The sequence below is a fragment of the Elgaria multicarinata genome, chromosome 1 (assembly GCF_023053635.1).
Source record: "Elgaria multicarinata webbii isolate HBS135686 ecotype San Diego chromosome 1, rElgMul1.1.pri, whole genome shotgun sequence".
Lineage (NCBI taxonomy): Eukaryota > Metazoa > Chordata > Lepidosauria > Squamata > Anguidae > Elgaria > Elgaria multicarinata.
This window is the reverse complement of record NC_086171.1, coordinates 27,671,094-27,685,338: the sequence shown is the minus strand read 5'-3', so window position 1 is coordinate 27,685,338 and position 14,245 is coordinate 27,671,094. Positions and strand designations below refer to the sequence as shown.

The 14,245-nt window shown below is 39.5% G+C and overlaps 1 protein-coding gene across 2 annotated transcripts in view; it reads left to right on the top strand.

The window, feature by feature from the left end:
- KIF5B (kinesin family member 5B) overlaps positions 1-14,088 on the top strand; it is a 46,327-nt gene extending 32,239 nt beyond the window's left edge. Inside the window, exons 17-26 of one of the 2 annotated variants that reach the window (XM_063125279.1) lie at positions 5,062-5,179; positions 5,697-5,752; positions 5,853-5,962; positions 6,515-6,616; positions 7,487-7,547; positions 7,635-7,706; positions 7,803-7,907; positions 8,773-8,989; positions 10,767-10,918; positions 11,631-14,088. In XM_063125279.1, the coding sequence (XP_062981349.1) occupies positions 5,062-5,179; positions 5,697-5,752; positions 5,853-5,962; positions 6,515-6,616; positions 7,487-7,547; positions 7,635-7,706; positions 7,803-7,907; positions 8,773-8,989; positions 10,767-10,903 (978 nt within the window). In that variant the 3' untranslated portion in view covers positions 10,904-10,918; positions 11,631-14,088. Of the gene's footprint in view, positions 1-5,061; positions 5,180-5,696; positions 5,757-5,852; positions 5,963-6,514; positions 6,617-7,486; positions 7,548-7,634; positions 7,707-7,802; positions 7,908-8,772; positions 8,990-10,766; positions 10,919-11,630 lie in introns of both variants that reach the window. The other variant, XM_063125288.1, reaches the window with a different exon arrangement.
- Positions 14,089-14,245: the final 157 nt, after the last annotated feature.

The window sequence follows — 14,245 nt, the reverse complement described above, 5'->3', positions numbered from 1 at the left end:
CTCCATCGATGCCTTCACCAGAAGATGAGGTTCATGACAAGGACCCTTCTTCCCCTTCCGACGATATGGTCAGATTTTTTGACCATATGCTTAGAATGGCTCAGGCATTAGGACTGGAGATCCAGCAAATGGATGAATCGGTCGTCGATCCAATCTACGACGTTTTCCAGTCCACAACCAACCAACGACTTGCCATCCCTATTCCACATGCTTTAAAGCAAACGGCTCAATTATCTTGGAAAACACCGGCTATGACTCAAGCCACATCGAAAAGGCTAGAGACCCTCTATTGAGTCCAAGAGGAAGATGTACAGTTTCTGGTCCAACATCCCAAACCTAATTTGATCGTAGTGGAGTCGGCTCAAGGCCACTCACAGAAGGCACATTCTGCACCCGTGGACAGAGAAGGCAGAAAGTTGGACCATATGGGCAGGAGGATTTACTCCTCTGCCTCTTTGGGCATCAGGGCATCAGCCTACGAGGCTACCATGGCACGATACCAGCTCTTCCTCTGGGAGAAAATAGGATCACTATGTGAACATCTCCCAGAGGACAAAAAAGAGCTGGCACAAGTTTTCCAGAGTGAAGCTTCAGCCATAGCCAGGCAACAATTGTCGACAGCGAAAGGTCAGCAGAGGCAGCAGCAACAACAGCTCCAAAGCAAACGTCAGCCCGACTTCTCTAAGAAGCAGCGGGTTTGACTCCTTTATCCCAGATCCACCTCCTTTTGCGAACTGCCTAGCACCACATTACCATCAATGGGAGTCAATAACATCAGACTCCTGGGTGCTCACTATCATCAACTCGGGGTATGCCATCGAGCTCGATGTCCTTCCTCTTTCTTCGGGGGTGAAAGTAACGGCGCCATCCCCTCCTCTGCTTCTCGAGGTACAGACCCTCCTAGCGAAAGGAGCCATCTCTCCAGTACCCGCAGAGGAACTCAACCAGGGGTTTTTCTCCCGATACTTCACGGTCACGAAAAAATATCTGGTAGCGGACATTTCAACCACCCTCAACCTGTTGGTCTCGTTGGGTCTGTGGGTCAACGAGGAGAAATCCATCTTGACCCCACAGCAGAAGCTGGACTTCATAGGGGTAACCCTATCGTCTCGGGATGGGAGAGCATACCTGCCCTCGACCAGAGCAAGCACCCTTCAAGAGTTAGCCATCGCTACCGAGAGCCGCCGAAAGGTCTCGGCATGGACAATTCAGAGGCTATTAGGCTTGATGGCAGCTACAACTGCAGTCATCATGTTTGCAAGACTCAGAATGAGAATATTGCAGGCCTGGTTTTTAAGAACTTTTGATCTTCGACACGATGCCCGGCGAACTTACCTGTCGATCCCGACGCAAGTAAGGGCATCTCTGAAATGGTGGTTTTTGATGTCGACGCTCCTAGAAGGAGTTCCCTTCCAGCAAGAAACTCCTTCGGTAACGATCACGACGGATGCATCGTTGATCGGATGGGGAGCACACTGCGACTCCCTCACAGCTCAGGGCCGTTGGCCTCCTTCCCAGAGGGAACATCATATCAACCACCTAGAACTGCTAGCGGTGGAGAATGCAATAAAACCTTTTTCACAAATGATCGAGGGCCGAAACGTCCTGATCGCGACGGACAACACCACGGTAGTGGCGTACATCAACAGACAAGGTGGGACAAGGTCTCATCCTCTGAATCGATCGGCACTCAGGATTTGGAACTGGTGCATAAAGAGAAATACTCACCTGATGGCGATCCATGTAGCGGGCAAGGAAAACATCATCGCAGACGCCCTCAGCAGGTCTTTCCACGTCGACCACGAATGGGAGCTCGATACCGAAGTAAGAGACGTTCTCTTTCGGTACTGGAGCCTCCCTGCTGTCGATGTCTTCGCTACCGAAGAAAACGCAGCTTGTTCCAGGTTCTGCAGCAGAGCAGGAAGAGGAAAGCACTCGCTAGGAGATGCTTTCACCAGAACCTGGAAAGGAAATCTTCTTTACATCTTTCCTCTGTTTCCACTGTTGACGAAGGTGCTGGCCAAAATCCAGTCGGACAGGTCGGACTGCATCCTTATCACACCGTGGTGGCCTCGACAGACGTGGTTCTCCCACGCCCTTCGACTGTCGGACGGGAATTACATCAGACTCCTGCCGATACCGACACTGTGGTCTCGACACCAGGGCAGGGTTCGACACGCAAACCTGTCGACCCTCAAGATGACGGCATGGAGAATATCATCCATTCCTCCTCTCGTACCAAGGATTTAACTGTAGACCATATATTGTTGGCATCACTAAAGCCTTCAACGAGAAAATCTTACGCGGCAAAGTGGCAGAGATTTCAAACTTTTGCCTTGGAAAACGATCAAGCACCTGAATCCTGCCCTTTGTCATTGATTCTCAAATACCTATTGGCACTTTATCAGCAGGGACTCGAACTCACTTCCATCAGAGTTCACTTAGCGGCTATTACGTCTTTTCATCGAGGCATGGATGGTTTTACACCTTTTGTACATCCAACATCGAGGAAATTTTTAAAGGGGCTTAAAAATATGATACCGACAGTAAAGAGTATCGTTCCACCATGGAGCCTATCAGTGGTGTTACAGGCATTGACAAAGAAGCCCTTCGAGCCCATGGCCTTATCTGACCTTAGGCTTCTAACATTCAAGACTGTCTTTTTAGTAGCCATCACTTCTGCTAGACATGCAAGTGAGCTTAGAGCTCTCAGGATAGATGCCCCTTACACTATCTTTCACAAAGATAAGGTTGTGTTACGCACAGACCCTGCCTTCTTGCCTAAGGTAGTGTCAACCTTTTATCTGTCCCAATATATCACTCTACCAGCTTTCTTTCCGAATCCAACAACACCTGTTGAGTTTTCTTTACATACACTTGATGTAAGGAGAGCTCTTGCCTTTTACAAGGCTAGGACAGAGAGTTTTAGGAAAACAAAGCAATTGTTTATTTGTTATGGTGAGCCTTATAAGGGACTCCCTGTTTCATGCCAGCAACTGTCACGCTGGATTGTAGAGACAATTGAACTTGCTTACTCTATCTCTAAACTAGAGCTTGTGAAACCTGTGACAGCTCATTCTACCAGAGCTGTCGCAACATCTGTTGCCTTCAGCAGAGGTGTTCCCTTGACAGAAGTCTGTAGAGCTGCAACGTGGTCCACTCCATCCACGTTTGTTAGGCACTACAGTTTGGACACCCGTGCTAGGCACGACTGCTCGTTTGGAAGGACAGTGCTCTCGGAGATCTTCAGATGATGCACCAACCCACCTCCAAAGATATGTCAGCTTGCTACTCGCCCATATGTGTGATGCATAGAGACCACGAAGAAGAAATGCAGGTTGCTTACCTGTAACTGTAGTTCTTCGAGTGGTCATCTATGCATTCACACAACCCACCCACCATCCCCACTTGGTGGTGTGAGACTTACAAATGGCACAGTTATATGTGGAATGTACTTTATTGAAATTACACTCATGTTTATGGGGGCACAATGTCGGACTCCTGTAAACTGAGGTAAGGGCGGGAACCCCATGGACGTGCGCGGTAGCGTGGGGGAGGGGTTCCCGCCAAAAACGTTCCACTCAGCTATAGAAGGTTCCGGTCTGGTCTCTGCGCAGGCGCAAAGCCCATATGTGTGAATGCATAGATGACCACTCGAAGAACTACAGTTACAGGTAAGCAACCTGCATTTTTCCATCCTGTTCCACCAACAGAAGATTGGCATCTTGTTGCCAGTGAGCATGCCTGGCCCTTATTGAGTTCTTTTGAGGTCCCTGTTAATTAGTTTTTCTAAATGTTTTGTGTAGTTCTGCAAACTTTGGGGTTCCTCTAGGTCTGCTTTTATTTTCCTCTTGTGTATGGGCAGTGCCAGTTGGCTATATAAGCAACAGCACTCAAAGTCTAAATGTTGGAAATGAAGGAATCATTATACTTAGCCAGTGAGCTAGTATAGAAACAAAAAAGGCTTTTTCAAAAATATTTTAGAATTTTTTGCTTACTGGAGAATGAACAAACATGCTTGTGCATGCTGCTCAGTCACTCTTGCCTAGATGTTCCTGCCAACAGGAGTGGCTTGACAAATCAGGAAGCGGTGGTTTGTTTAGTATTACTTCCGAACTGGTTTGTTCCTCTCCTATCTCGCTGGAATCATAAGCCAAGAACAAATCCTGGTTTATCATTTTGGCTTGTTAGGAGAGCAACAAGTCAGAGATCCCAGTTTGGTTGGAATAGTAAGCCATCCATAATTGGAGGCTTCTTGATTACTTCAGCACCTCTGGCTGGCAGGAAGAGCTAACAGGAGTGATTGAGCATAGTGAAGGAGCACACTTGCTCATTCCTGATAAGATATCTATTGAGGCAGCTGTGCCTGAACTGGCCCAATAGATATTAGAATTACATTGTTGGAACATAAACAATTCACTTTGCTTTAATGTGATATTTTCCACTGGGACTGGATTTATAGCTATTGAAGTATGTAAAGTACATTTATAGCAAACATGTGGCTGGCTGACTTAACAGCTTCTAGATTTCCATCTTGGCTTCACAGTTTTGCTGCTATAAAGAGTCTATTATGATTAATATGCAAAGGCAACAATTGTACGGGCTACTCGCTAGCAAAAATACTAGTTCTTCTGAACATCAAAAAGCTGGTCAATGATAGGTAACAGATTTCCAAATTCTGGGCCCATGTTTCTCAATTGTGTGACTATCAGTTAAGTTTTTGCTATGTCTGCTCCATAGTGTATCGTTAGGTTCTCTTAAAAACACTCTTATAGCTTTTATGTGACGCAAGCTAATACTTTAAATAAGAGACAAATCAAATTTTATTATTCTGTAAAGAAAATCACTGCAAATGATTTTGTATACCATTGTATACTTTGTATACCATTGATAGAATAAGAAGTGTATCATAACAATAGCTTTCTAGTGCTACACAGTGTATGATGAATTGTTGATTATTCAAAGTACACGGTATTCCTGCAGATACTTTCCCAGACATACATTTTGTTGAGTCTGTTTATATGTAACATTGTGATATCAATTCTATTTTCATCCTGGAAGCATGAAGCCAAGATCAAGTCACTTACAGAGTACCTTCAGAATGTAGAACAGAAGAAAAGACAGCTTGAAGAGTCTGTGGATTCCCTTAATGAAGAGCTAGTTGAGCTTCGAGCCCAAAGTATGAATTACTTTACTGTTATGCTTTGTGTAGTGGTTAAGAGCATTAATTGTGAGCTGGGAACTCCTAGGTTCAATCTCATGGCAGCCAAGATCTCATGGCCTCTGGCAAGCTATCATCTACCCCGGGTCTCTGTAATGTGGAGATGATAGTGTGGGGTGTGAGATTTACTAAATTGCTTTGATAATTCATTTTATTTTATTTATATTACTTTTATACTTCTTAATATCCTAAGATGTCTAATCAGTTCACAGTAATTATTTTGCCTATCCATCTATATCTATATCTATATATGTATACACACACACACACCTGTGAGCTTCCCCGAGGCATCTGGCTAGCCACGTTTGAAAACTGGATACTCAAGATGGGATACTGGCCTGATCTGTAGGGCTTTTATATTATTACTGTAAGGTGCATAATATTTTTGGAATGGCATGCTATGATCTTTCAGCAGATTGTGATTTCAAAAAACATGTATGCGTCCAGTAACTTAAATCACTTTTTTTCTCATTAGAAAAAGTTAATGAGAAGGAGCACTTAAACAAGGTTCAAACTGCAAATGAAGTCAAGGCAAGTAAACTTTTAGTGAGCACTAATTATTCAAATTGAGCTTCTTCAACAATGTAATTTCTATAATGATCTAAAATAATCAGAACATTTGGTTCTTCAGCAAGCTGTTGAGCAGCAGATTCAAAGTCACCGTGAGACTCATCAGAAGCAAATTAGCAGCCTAAGAGATGAGGTTGATACAAAGGAGAAAGTAATTACTGACCTACAAGAGTAAGTTTTGCACATTTCTGTATGTCTTTATGGGAAGGTGGGGAATAGCATTTTAAACTTAAGGCTGCAATCCTATACCCAGATACCCAGGACTAAGCCGCATTGAAATCATTAGAGCTTACACTTCTGTAGACATATACAGGCATGCCTTGTAAATCACTCTTTAAATGTGTGACTCACCTTTATTTGATATGCTTAAACTCTTCAGTCTTTTGTAGGAGGTTGTAAAGTCCTGTTTGTGCTCACAGAGGTGCAGTGCAGAAAAGTAGAAATATCCTTCTTTCTGTATCCATTCACCTTGATTCAAGGCTGATTTTGCAACTTTCCCCCCTAATGTTATAGGAGCTTAATGTTACCACCATAGAAGTAAATAACAATGTTCAGTTCAAGCCAATATTGATGTGGTGTTTTTAAAAAAGATTTTGTTTAAATCTTTCTAAATGTAGCTGCCCATTCTAGCCCAACGGACATATATTGGTGACTAGTGACATGTGTCGCAAGATGAGGAAGTGTTGTGGTAATCTCTTGCTTTATCAATTTTTCTATGTTCAGTCAAAATCAGAAGATGATGCTTGAGCAGGAACGACTCAGAATTGAGCATGATAAGCTGAAAGCTACTGATCAAGAGAAAAGTAGGAAACTGCATGAACTTACGTAAGTAGAAATAAAAATGGAAATCTGGGCATGTCAGTGATATGTGAAAACTGGAGTATTCCAGAGACTGGACAGGAAAGAATGGACTATTTTAAAATTACTGACATATTTGGAGGTTTGGAGCATACTTTTGGGAAAGCTAGTATAATGTGTATTTTAGATTTTAAGGCAGTAGTTCAAATGTATATAGGTTTTACTGAAAATGTATTCCAGAAAACTGGAATAATGGCATGTTTGCCTTAAAAAGGCTTTCACCAAGTTGCCTGACAGCCTATAGCACAGATTCATAGCATTCTGTATTTACAGTTTTAAGTTTCATTTTATAGTTTACCCTATCGTGTATAAAATAAAGATGTAACACTGTTCTGAATTACTTCAGCATTTTAAATAATGAATATAAAGGGTTGGACGAAACATAGGAAGCACATCTAATATTCTCTCTAACGATATACTTATATAAAGTGACCAAGAAGATTCCTTTTCACCCATTAACATTCAGTGGTCTCTAATATCCCAATCCACTTACCTCCAAAATAATAGTTCTTCATTCTTGTGCAAGTTCATCCTCTCACAAAGCATTCTAACATCCTTTGTTAAATACTTTTGGTTCCAAAGTATTGTGGAATTCCTTCCCATGAGGTTTTGGGCTTCAGCAAGCGAGCAGGGATTTTGTTCCATCCAATTTAAATGTATAGCTTTTAAATGTGCGAACAGCTGTGCTTGGTTTGTGTGTCTGGTTTCATGCTTCATAGCCTAGGTTTTTAGGTTTTGCATTACTACACTTTATTTAGTCATTTATTTATTTACTTTGGGGGAGAGACTGGGAGAAAAGTGGTCATTAAAACATTTAATATTTTTTGTTAACTTCAGGGTTATGCAAGATAGGAGAGAACAAGCGAGACAAGACTTGAAAGGTTTGGAAGAAACTGTGGTAAGTTATATATTCAGAAAATATCTTTCAAATTACCGAATTTCCCAGTTACGAATACTTCAGTTAAGTTATATTTTATGTTGTTAGGCCAAAGAACTCCAGACCTTGCACAACCTTAGAAAACTGTTTGTTCAAGATTTGGCTACCAGAGTTAAGAAGGTAATATGAAACACAATTCTTTATTTCAAAGTCATTGTCATGTTGGTTTTTATACCTCAGGAATCTAAACTTAGGTTGCCTATCTTATCACCACAGAGTGCAGAAATTGACTCAGATGACACTGGGGGCAGTGCTGCTCAAAAGCAGAAGATTTCTTTTCTTGAGAATAATCTTGAACAGCTCACAAAAGTCCATAAACAGGTAAGCTGTAATATTCTTACATCTTTATTGCTTCCATGACTGTAAAAGCGTATTGACCATAGCTTTGTTTGTTTTGTAGACCCTTAAGTCCTTTAGCTTAAAAGTTAGTTTCTTTGAATTGCTGTAAGAAACTATTAGTCATTTTTGAGTTGATGTATTAATGGGTAAAAATCAGTAATTCTTTGGCCAGATGTTACTACCCCCTGACCTTGCTTTATTTGATATAATTTGCCAACATCCTACTACAGCTATTCATGCATTCATAACAGAAATCCAGGATATTGAATCCCAAAGAAATGTTTTTGCAGTTAAATTCCCCTCCTGCTTGGCACAGGCATGCATGTGTGTGGTATAAAACTCAAGGATGGCCATGATATGGCTAACTTGAATATTTAACCTCTTTGAGGAAAGTTTATTTCAATGGCCGCTGAAGTTTTAGAAAGCCATTCAAACCATGTTAGTGGAAAATGCTATTCTGAGTTTCCATAATTTCTTTTTCAGGTTTTGAAAGGATTGGGGGGTGGTCTTTATCTTCCATACTCTAGATTAAAATACGCATCTTCCTCAAATATTTCACACTACAGAATGGCAAAATCAGAAACATTACGCTGATGATAGCCTCATATGCATTGACTGTGGCTACAGTTAGAGTTGAACATTATCAATATGAACAATGTTATCAACTGTGATGGGAATAGCTGAGATATTTATTTTTTTTACTGTATGCCACATGTTGTAAAATGGGTTTTTTTTTAAAAAAAAAAATGCTATGCAGGGTTATAGTGAAGAGACCTAGGACAGGAATAAGATTTTCCTTGTGACAGGAAAGTCATATGTATTTATATGCATGTATGTATTTTCCCAGCTGGTACGTGATAATGCAGATCTTCGCTGTGAACTTCCAAAACTGGAGAAACGGCTTAGAGCTACAGCGGAGAGAGTTAAAGCTTTGGAATCAGCACTAAAGGAAGCCAAAGAGAATGCATCCCGTGATCGCAAGCGATACCAGCAAGAAGTAGATCGTATTAAGGAAGCTGTGAGGTCAAAGAATATGATCAGAAAGGCACATTCTGCACAGATTGGTTAGTAGAGAAAATAGAGCATTAGTTGTTACAAATATGGCAGGCATTTGATTATTGTTGCCTTGTTTTTTATCACTTGGTGATACACCTGGATTTTAAAATGGTGGGAGATTACAAGCACATCCATTGGTGTGTAAGTCCATTAGAGTGTATGGAGTTGCTGGGGTCCTTTGTTTGTTTGTTTTGTTTGTTTTTTGTTTTTTACTAACCAGTAGAAGTGGTTGCAGAATGGTTGCTGTTGGCTACAGCAGCAAGTGCTGTATTTTATATATTTAAAGAATTTTTATCATGCTCATCAGCTGAAAAGGGGAAACTTGAGTACTAAATTCATAGTTACAAACTTCATCAGGACATGGAGTTCAATCTAAACACAATGGAAGAACTGCTTTCTCTTGCTCCGTTCTCAATGGTGGCATTTGGTAGCTGGAGGAAATGAAGCTGTTACCTGTACCCAGACACAGTGGAGAGTGCCTGATTGCTGCCTTCATTAGGGCATCAATTACTGAAATAGGGCAGCTTGTGTATTTAGATACTTGAGCAGTGTACACTCACGGGACTTTTCACAAGACTTAATATGCAAGGAATAGTGATGATGATATTTGTGGACTCTGTAAACTGGATGAACCCTGCAGGTGGGAGGGAGGCAATTTCTTCCAATTCACCCTCCCGCGTGCAGTCTCCTATGCCCCTGACAATCTGTGCTGGAAAATTGGGGAATCTTCCAGAACAGTGTGAGTTGGTACTGAGGACTGCAGAAAGTGCCACTCTAACCCCTTCCTCTGGCTGGATCCCAGTGGATCCCAGTGCCCTCTGCCAACAGAAGGAGCCCTCCCATTCGCCTGAGGATTAACTCTGCCTCAAACACTATTCATTATTATTTTATGTACCAATGTCCCATCTTTCAGAATACATATCCTTCCAAAGTGGTTAGGAAATAAAATCAAAATCATTAATAAAATCGGATGAAACAAGAGTAAAACAGCAGGCATCAGGTTGTTCACTTGCCAGTTCAAGGCAGGGAACAGTCCAACAGGAGCAGGCTGAGGTCATTATGAGAATACATACAATATAAAATTGGTAACTTGAATATTCACAGAATTATGAAATGGGTATCTTTGCAGAAAGTTCAGAGCTGCTTGATTTTGTATTTGTGATATTTAAGAAAAATTAAGATTTTGTGATATTCTAGCTCAGAGTTAGAAGGTATCTGAACTACATAGCTGTTTGGCTTTGATTATCAAAGCAATTTAAAACAAATTTATCCCACTTCTCAGAAAATTTCTTTACAAAGCAACTTACAATTATATAAAACAATAAACATCATTAACAGTAAGAACTTTAAAGACTAATATTCATTATGGGGTAAGATTTTGCGGGCTAGAGTACTGTGAAGTGCTTTCAGTTCACAAAACCTATGCCTCAATACATTAATTAATCTTTAAGGTGTACCACAAAACTATGTCTAATTCTAAACTGTGTATGAGCCACTTTTACAAACTTTTTGGCTGTGCCGTTGTTCCTTTTTTATTTTTATTTCCACAGGATTAGTCATGTTAGTTGTTTTTCCTGCAACAGACTAATAAAAAAGAACAGCTTAAAGGTTTGAAAAGTTATTCAAAGAAGGCCTTCTTGAATAGAAATGCATCACAATTATTTCCTAGAACTTGGTGTTTTTTCTTGCTGCCTTATAAAGTGTGATTTTAAGCATATTCAAGCACTCCTAATAAGCTGAATGGCTTTGACTTCCCTTTAACAATTGCATTTTTTTTTCATGCAGCTAAGCCTATTCGTCCTGGTCAACATCCAGCAGCTTCTCCAACTCATCCAAGTGCAATTCGTGGGGGAGGTGCTTTTACTCAAAACAGCCAGCCAGTTGCCCTACGTGGAGGTGGAACCCGGCAGGAGAAAGCATAAATTTATATGATCGAGGTTGGCTTTTTACTTGTTCTGTTTGACTTGCTGTCTTCAGCTAATGATTTTGGTATTTCCTTTGAAAACACAGAATATGGATCTTTAATTGAATATTAAATACAAGTCTAGATACACAAGAGTATTTGTGGGAATCCACAGCATCTTCATTTGAACAAATGGGCTGAGAAAAATCATAATTCATTCAGAACTAAACAGGTGCTGAAATGGTCCCCAGAAGTTCAGAATTTGTTTCGTGTGTTGATCATGTCTGTGTGCTGGCTATAGTTTATCATAATGCCACCAATCTGAAGAAGATTAAACTTGATCTTCGGACTAGTTACAAAAAACATTGCGCCTAAGATTAAGATTTCTAATGGAATGCTTTCATATAAATTGAAGAATCAGGCTAGTTTGTGTGCTCATGTGATTTATGGGTGATTTATACATATGCATATATATTTGTGCAATGATGCACCCACGTGTGTGGGGTACAACTTAATTTTAAAATGATTGCTAAACTAGTCACTGTTTAGTAAACAATGGTGACACCGTCGTTGTGTATTCGCCTTGGTACGAATTAGCTTTTCCACTGAAATCATAGGGCAAAATTGGACTGTAAATAATTATGAATAAATATAAATGGCTATGAATAATACTGTGAAGATTAAACATTGTATTCGATTATAATTGTATTAATTCCCCCCCTTTTTTTTTTCTGTCTCTGCATAAGTTTCTCCGGCTATTTCTAGATGCTGGTACAATGCAGCATGAAGAGGATTGGACATCGCGCAATGAGAGTCATTCCGTGGCAGTGATCTCTGTCTCTCCTTGGGGACTGTAGGATTATTTTTTGAAAATTGTATAAACTTATACTGGTCTGTACAGCTCTCCTTATTCTGGCTTAATTTGGCTAATTGATTCCCAACAAAACTAGGAAAAAAACTTGTTCTTCTTGGATAATTGACGTGTAACTTAAAATGTAGCTCTCATTACATGATCTGTCTTTCACGTCTTAAATTTAGTCTGCACTGTGCCAAGTTGAATGTATGTTAAGCAACATCTTAGTTAAAATTTCCTAGCTTAATTTATGTATATTTAATGGTCTTAGGGAATGTGGAACAATGTTGAAGTAAGTTTTGATTTTACCACTTTTAATAACACTACTTGACCCACTCTTGAATTAGAGCAGCACTGTACATTAAGTTTGCCTGAATGGCTGTATAGAGTAAAGACTAAAATTATTTGTACAGTATGCAATTACTGAGGTGTGCTTATGACTGCCTTTAGGCACTGAAGTCTCGAACATGGAACTAAACATTTATGTTTTGGCGAGGCTACTTAACTGTTTGATTAAATCAATCTCTGTTATCAGGTTAATGAGTTAATACTGTATAGCAAGTAGTAAATGTAAGTTTACATGGAAAGACTTGGCAATGACTTTCATCTGTCCTGTTCCTGATTATACACAGAATGGTGTGATGAGGTTGAAAACATTCTGCTTCATCTTGATGAGCCAGTTAGTGGTCACCAGAGCTGTATACATTTGGTTAACTGCCAGAGGGCGAAATCGGGACCCTGTAGAATTCTTCTTGCATTTTACTTTATTCAGACTACCAATTTGACTTAGGCAATGTGAGTTAATTAAATAAATGGAACAAGGTAAATGAATAAAGGAAGCAAAGTAAGTGTTTAAAATGGCCAGAAATGTCGGATGGGTATGGAAATTGTGCTACACTGAAACTGTACTGTAACTTATTTGTAAATCTAGAGTTCTGTAAATGTGTGTTACTCCAGATATCTTGTCAGACATCTTAACTGCCTTTCATTTTTTCCCCAAGCGATGTCCTAAGCCCTGGTTTAAACAGTTGGCAGTTTTGCCCTACCAAGGAGCACTTGAAACTACATGCCATGAAGTTCAGATAATGCCTTTGACAGGGAGTTCCTGCTTGATCTATTCCAAAGGTTTTAGAAGGCTTTCTCATTAGTCATTAGATTGGTAGGAGGCAAAGGGAGAAACTTTGCAACATTGGAGAGATTCTGAATAACTGCTTTTTCAGAGTAAATTAATGCCAGTTTTATATCTTACTACAATATATTCACAGGCACTTCGGGTGGGTGGGTATATTTCTGTAGATCTTTGACTAACTTTTTTACAAATGGAAGTATTTGTATTATGATGGAGCTTAGTAATAGAAAAAGTAGACTTTTTTCTATTCCTTAACTTCTGATTTCTGTCTTTTTTTTTAATGATAGTTTTTAGAGGCTGGATTTTTTTTTAATCATCCAGACCCTTGTTAGATTGCAATTGTCATAACATAGACTTGGGTTGTGTGTGTGTGTGTGTTTGAATTAAACACTCCAAACTTAAGATAAAAGAATTCTGGAACATAAGAGGGGACTTGTACAAAGATAAAAGAATATTTAAGAAATGTTTGTAAGTGTTTTCGGTTGTAATGGCCTATGTCAATTTCTCAAGATTAACCATACAGTTTCAGTCCCGATTCAGTTTACACTGTTGAACTCTGGTTTCCTGGCAATATACTAAAATGAAGCAGGATATTTTCTCATGGCTGTTTATGGTAGTTTCATTCCTGTAAGTAATGTATCACGGGTTTTGGTGCTGACATGGCTGTGTAATTAAGCAGTTAAATAAACTGTAACTAGCATGTAGCTCAAAATGTACATCATTTTTATACCTAAGTTTTTATTTTATTTTAACCTATTATGAAGTTTATGAAGAACTGCAACTTAGACTTTCAAAAGAACTCCTATTTTAGTCCTTTAGCACACCTATGGTAGGTTACATGGACAGGACAACTTCTGGTTTTGTAAATTTAAAATCTGCAGTAGAATTCTAAATGCGTTGCTGTTTGGATTTGTGGTCCCTAAGCTTTTCATTCCTCTAGGTCATTTTTTAAAAATGGCTTAGGGTAGGAATTGAGTGACATGTAAGAACACTATTTATTCTTGGAGATCAACTAAATTATTTGCATAATATTGCTGATAAAATACTTTAACTCTAATTTAGACATGAAAGGACAAAACGTTGCCTACAAACACAGTGGCTTATTCTCAATACATGAGGATGCATTGCAGAATAAATGGTTTGGAGAAGATGCCATATAGTTAACTACCTGCATGCTGTAAATGTTTTTTGTGTTTTAAATAAAGAAAATCTTTCAATTTTAGTGAACTTCCTTGAGACCTATTATAACTTTTTAATGTAGTATCCATTTTGTAGTATTGTATCTACATATATTTTACTAAGTTGCTGTTCTTAGTACGAGCATCATTTTGATAAAGATGATTTTTAGAACTGGGGCTTCATCAGTCACCACAATGTGC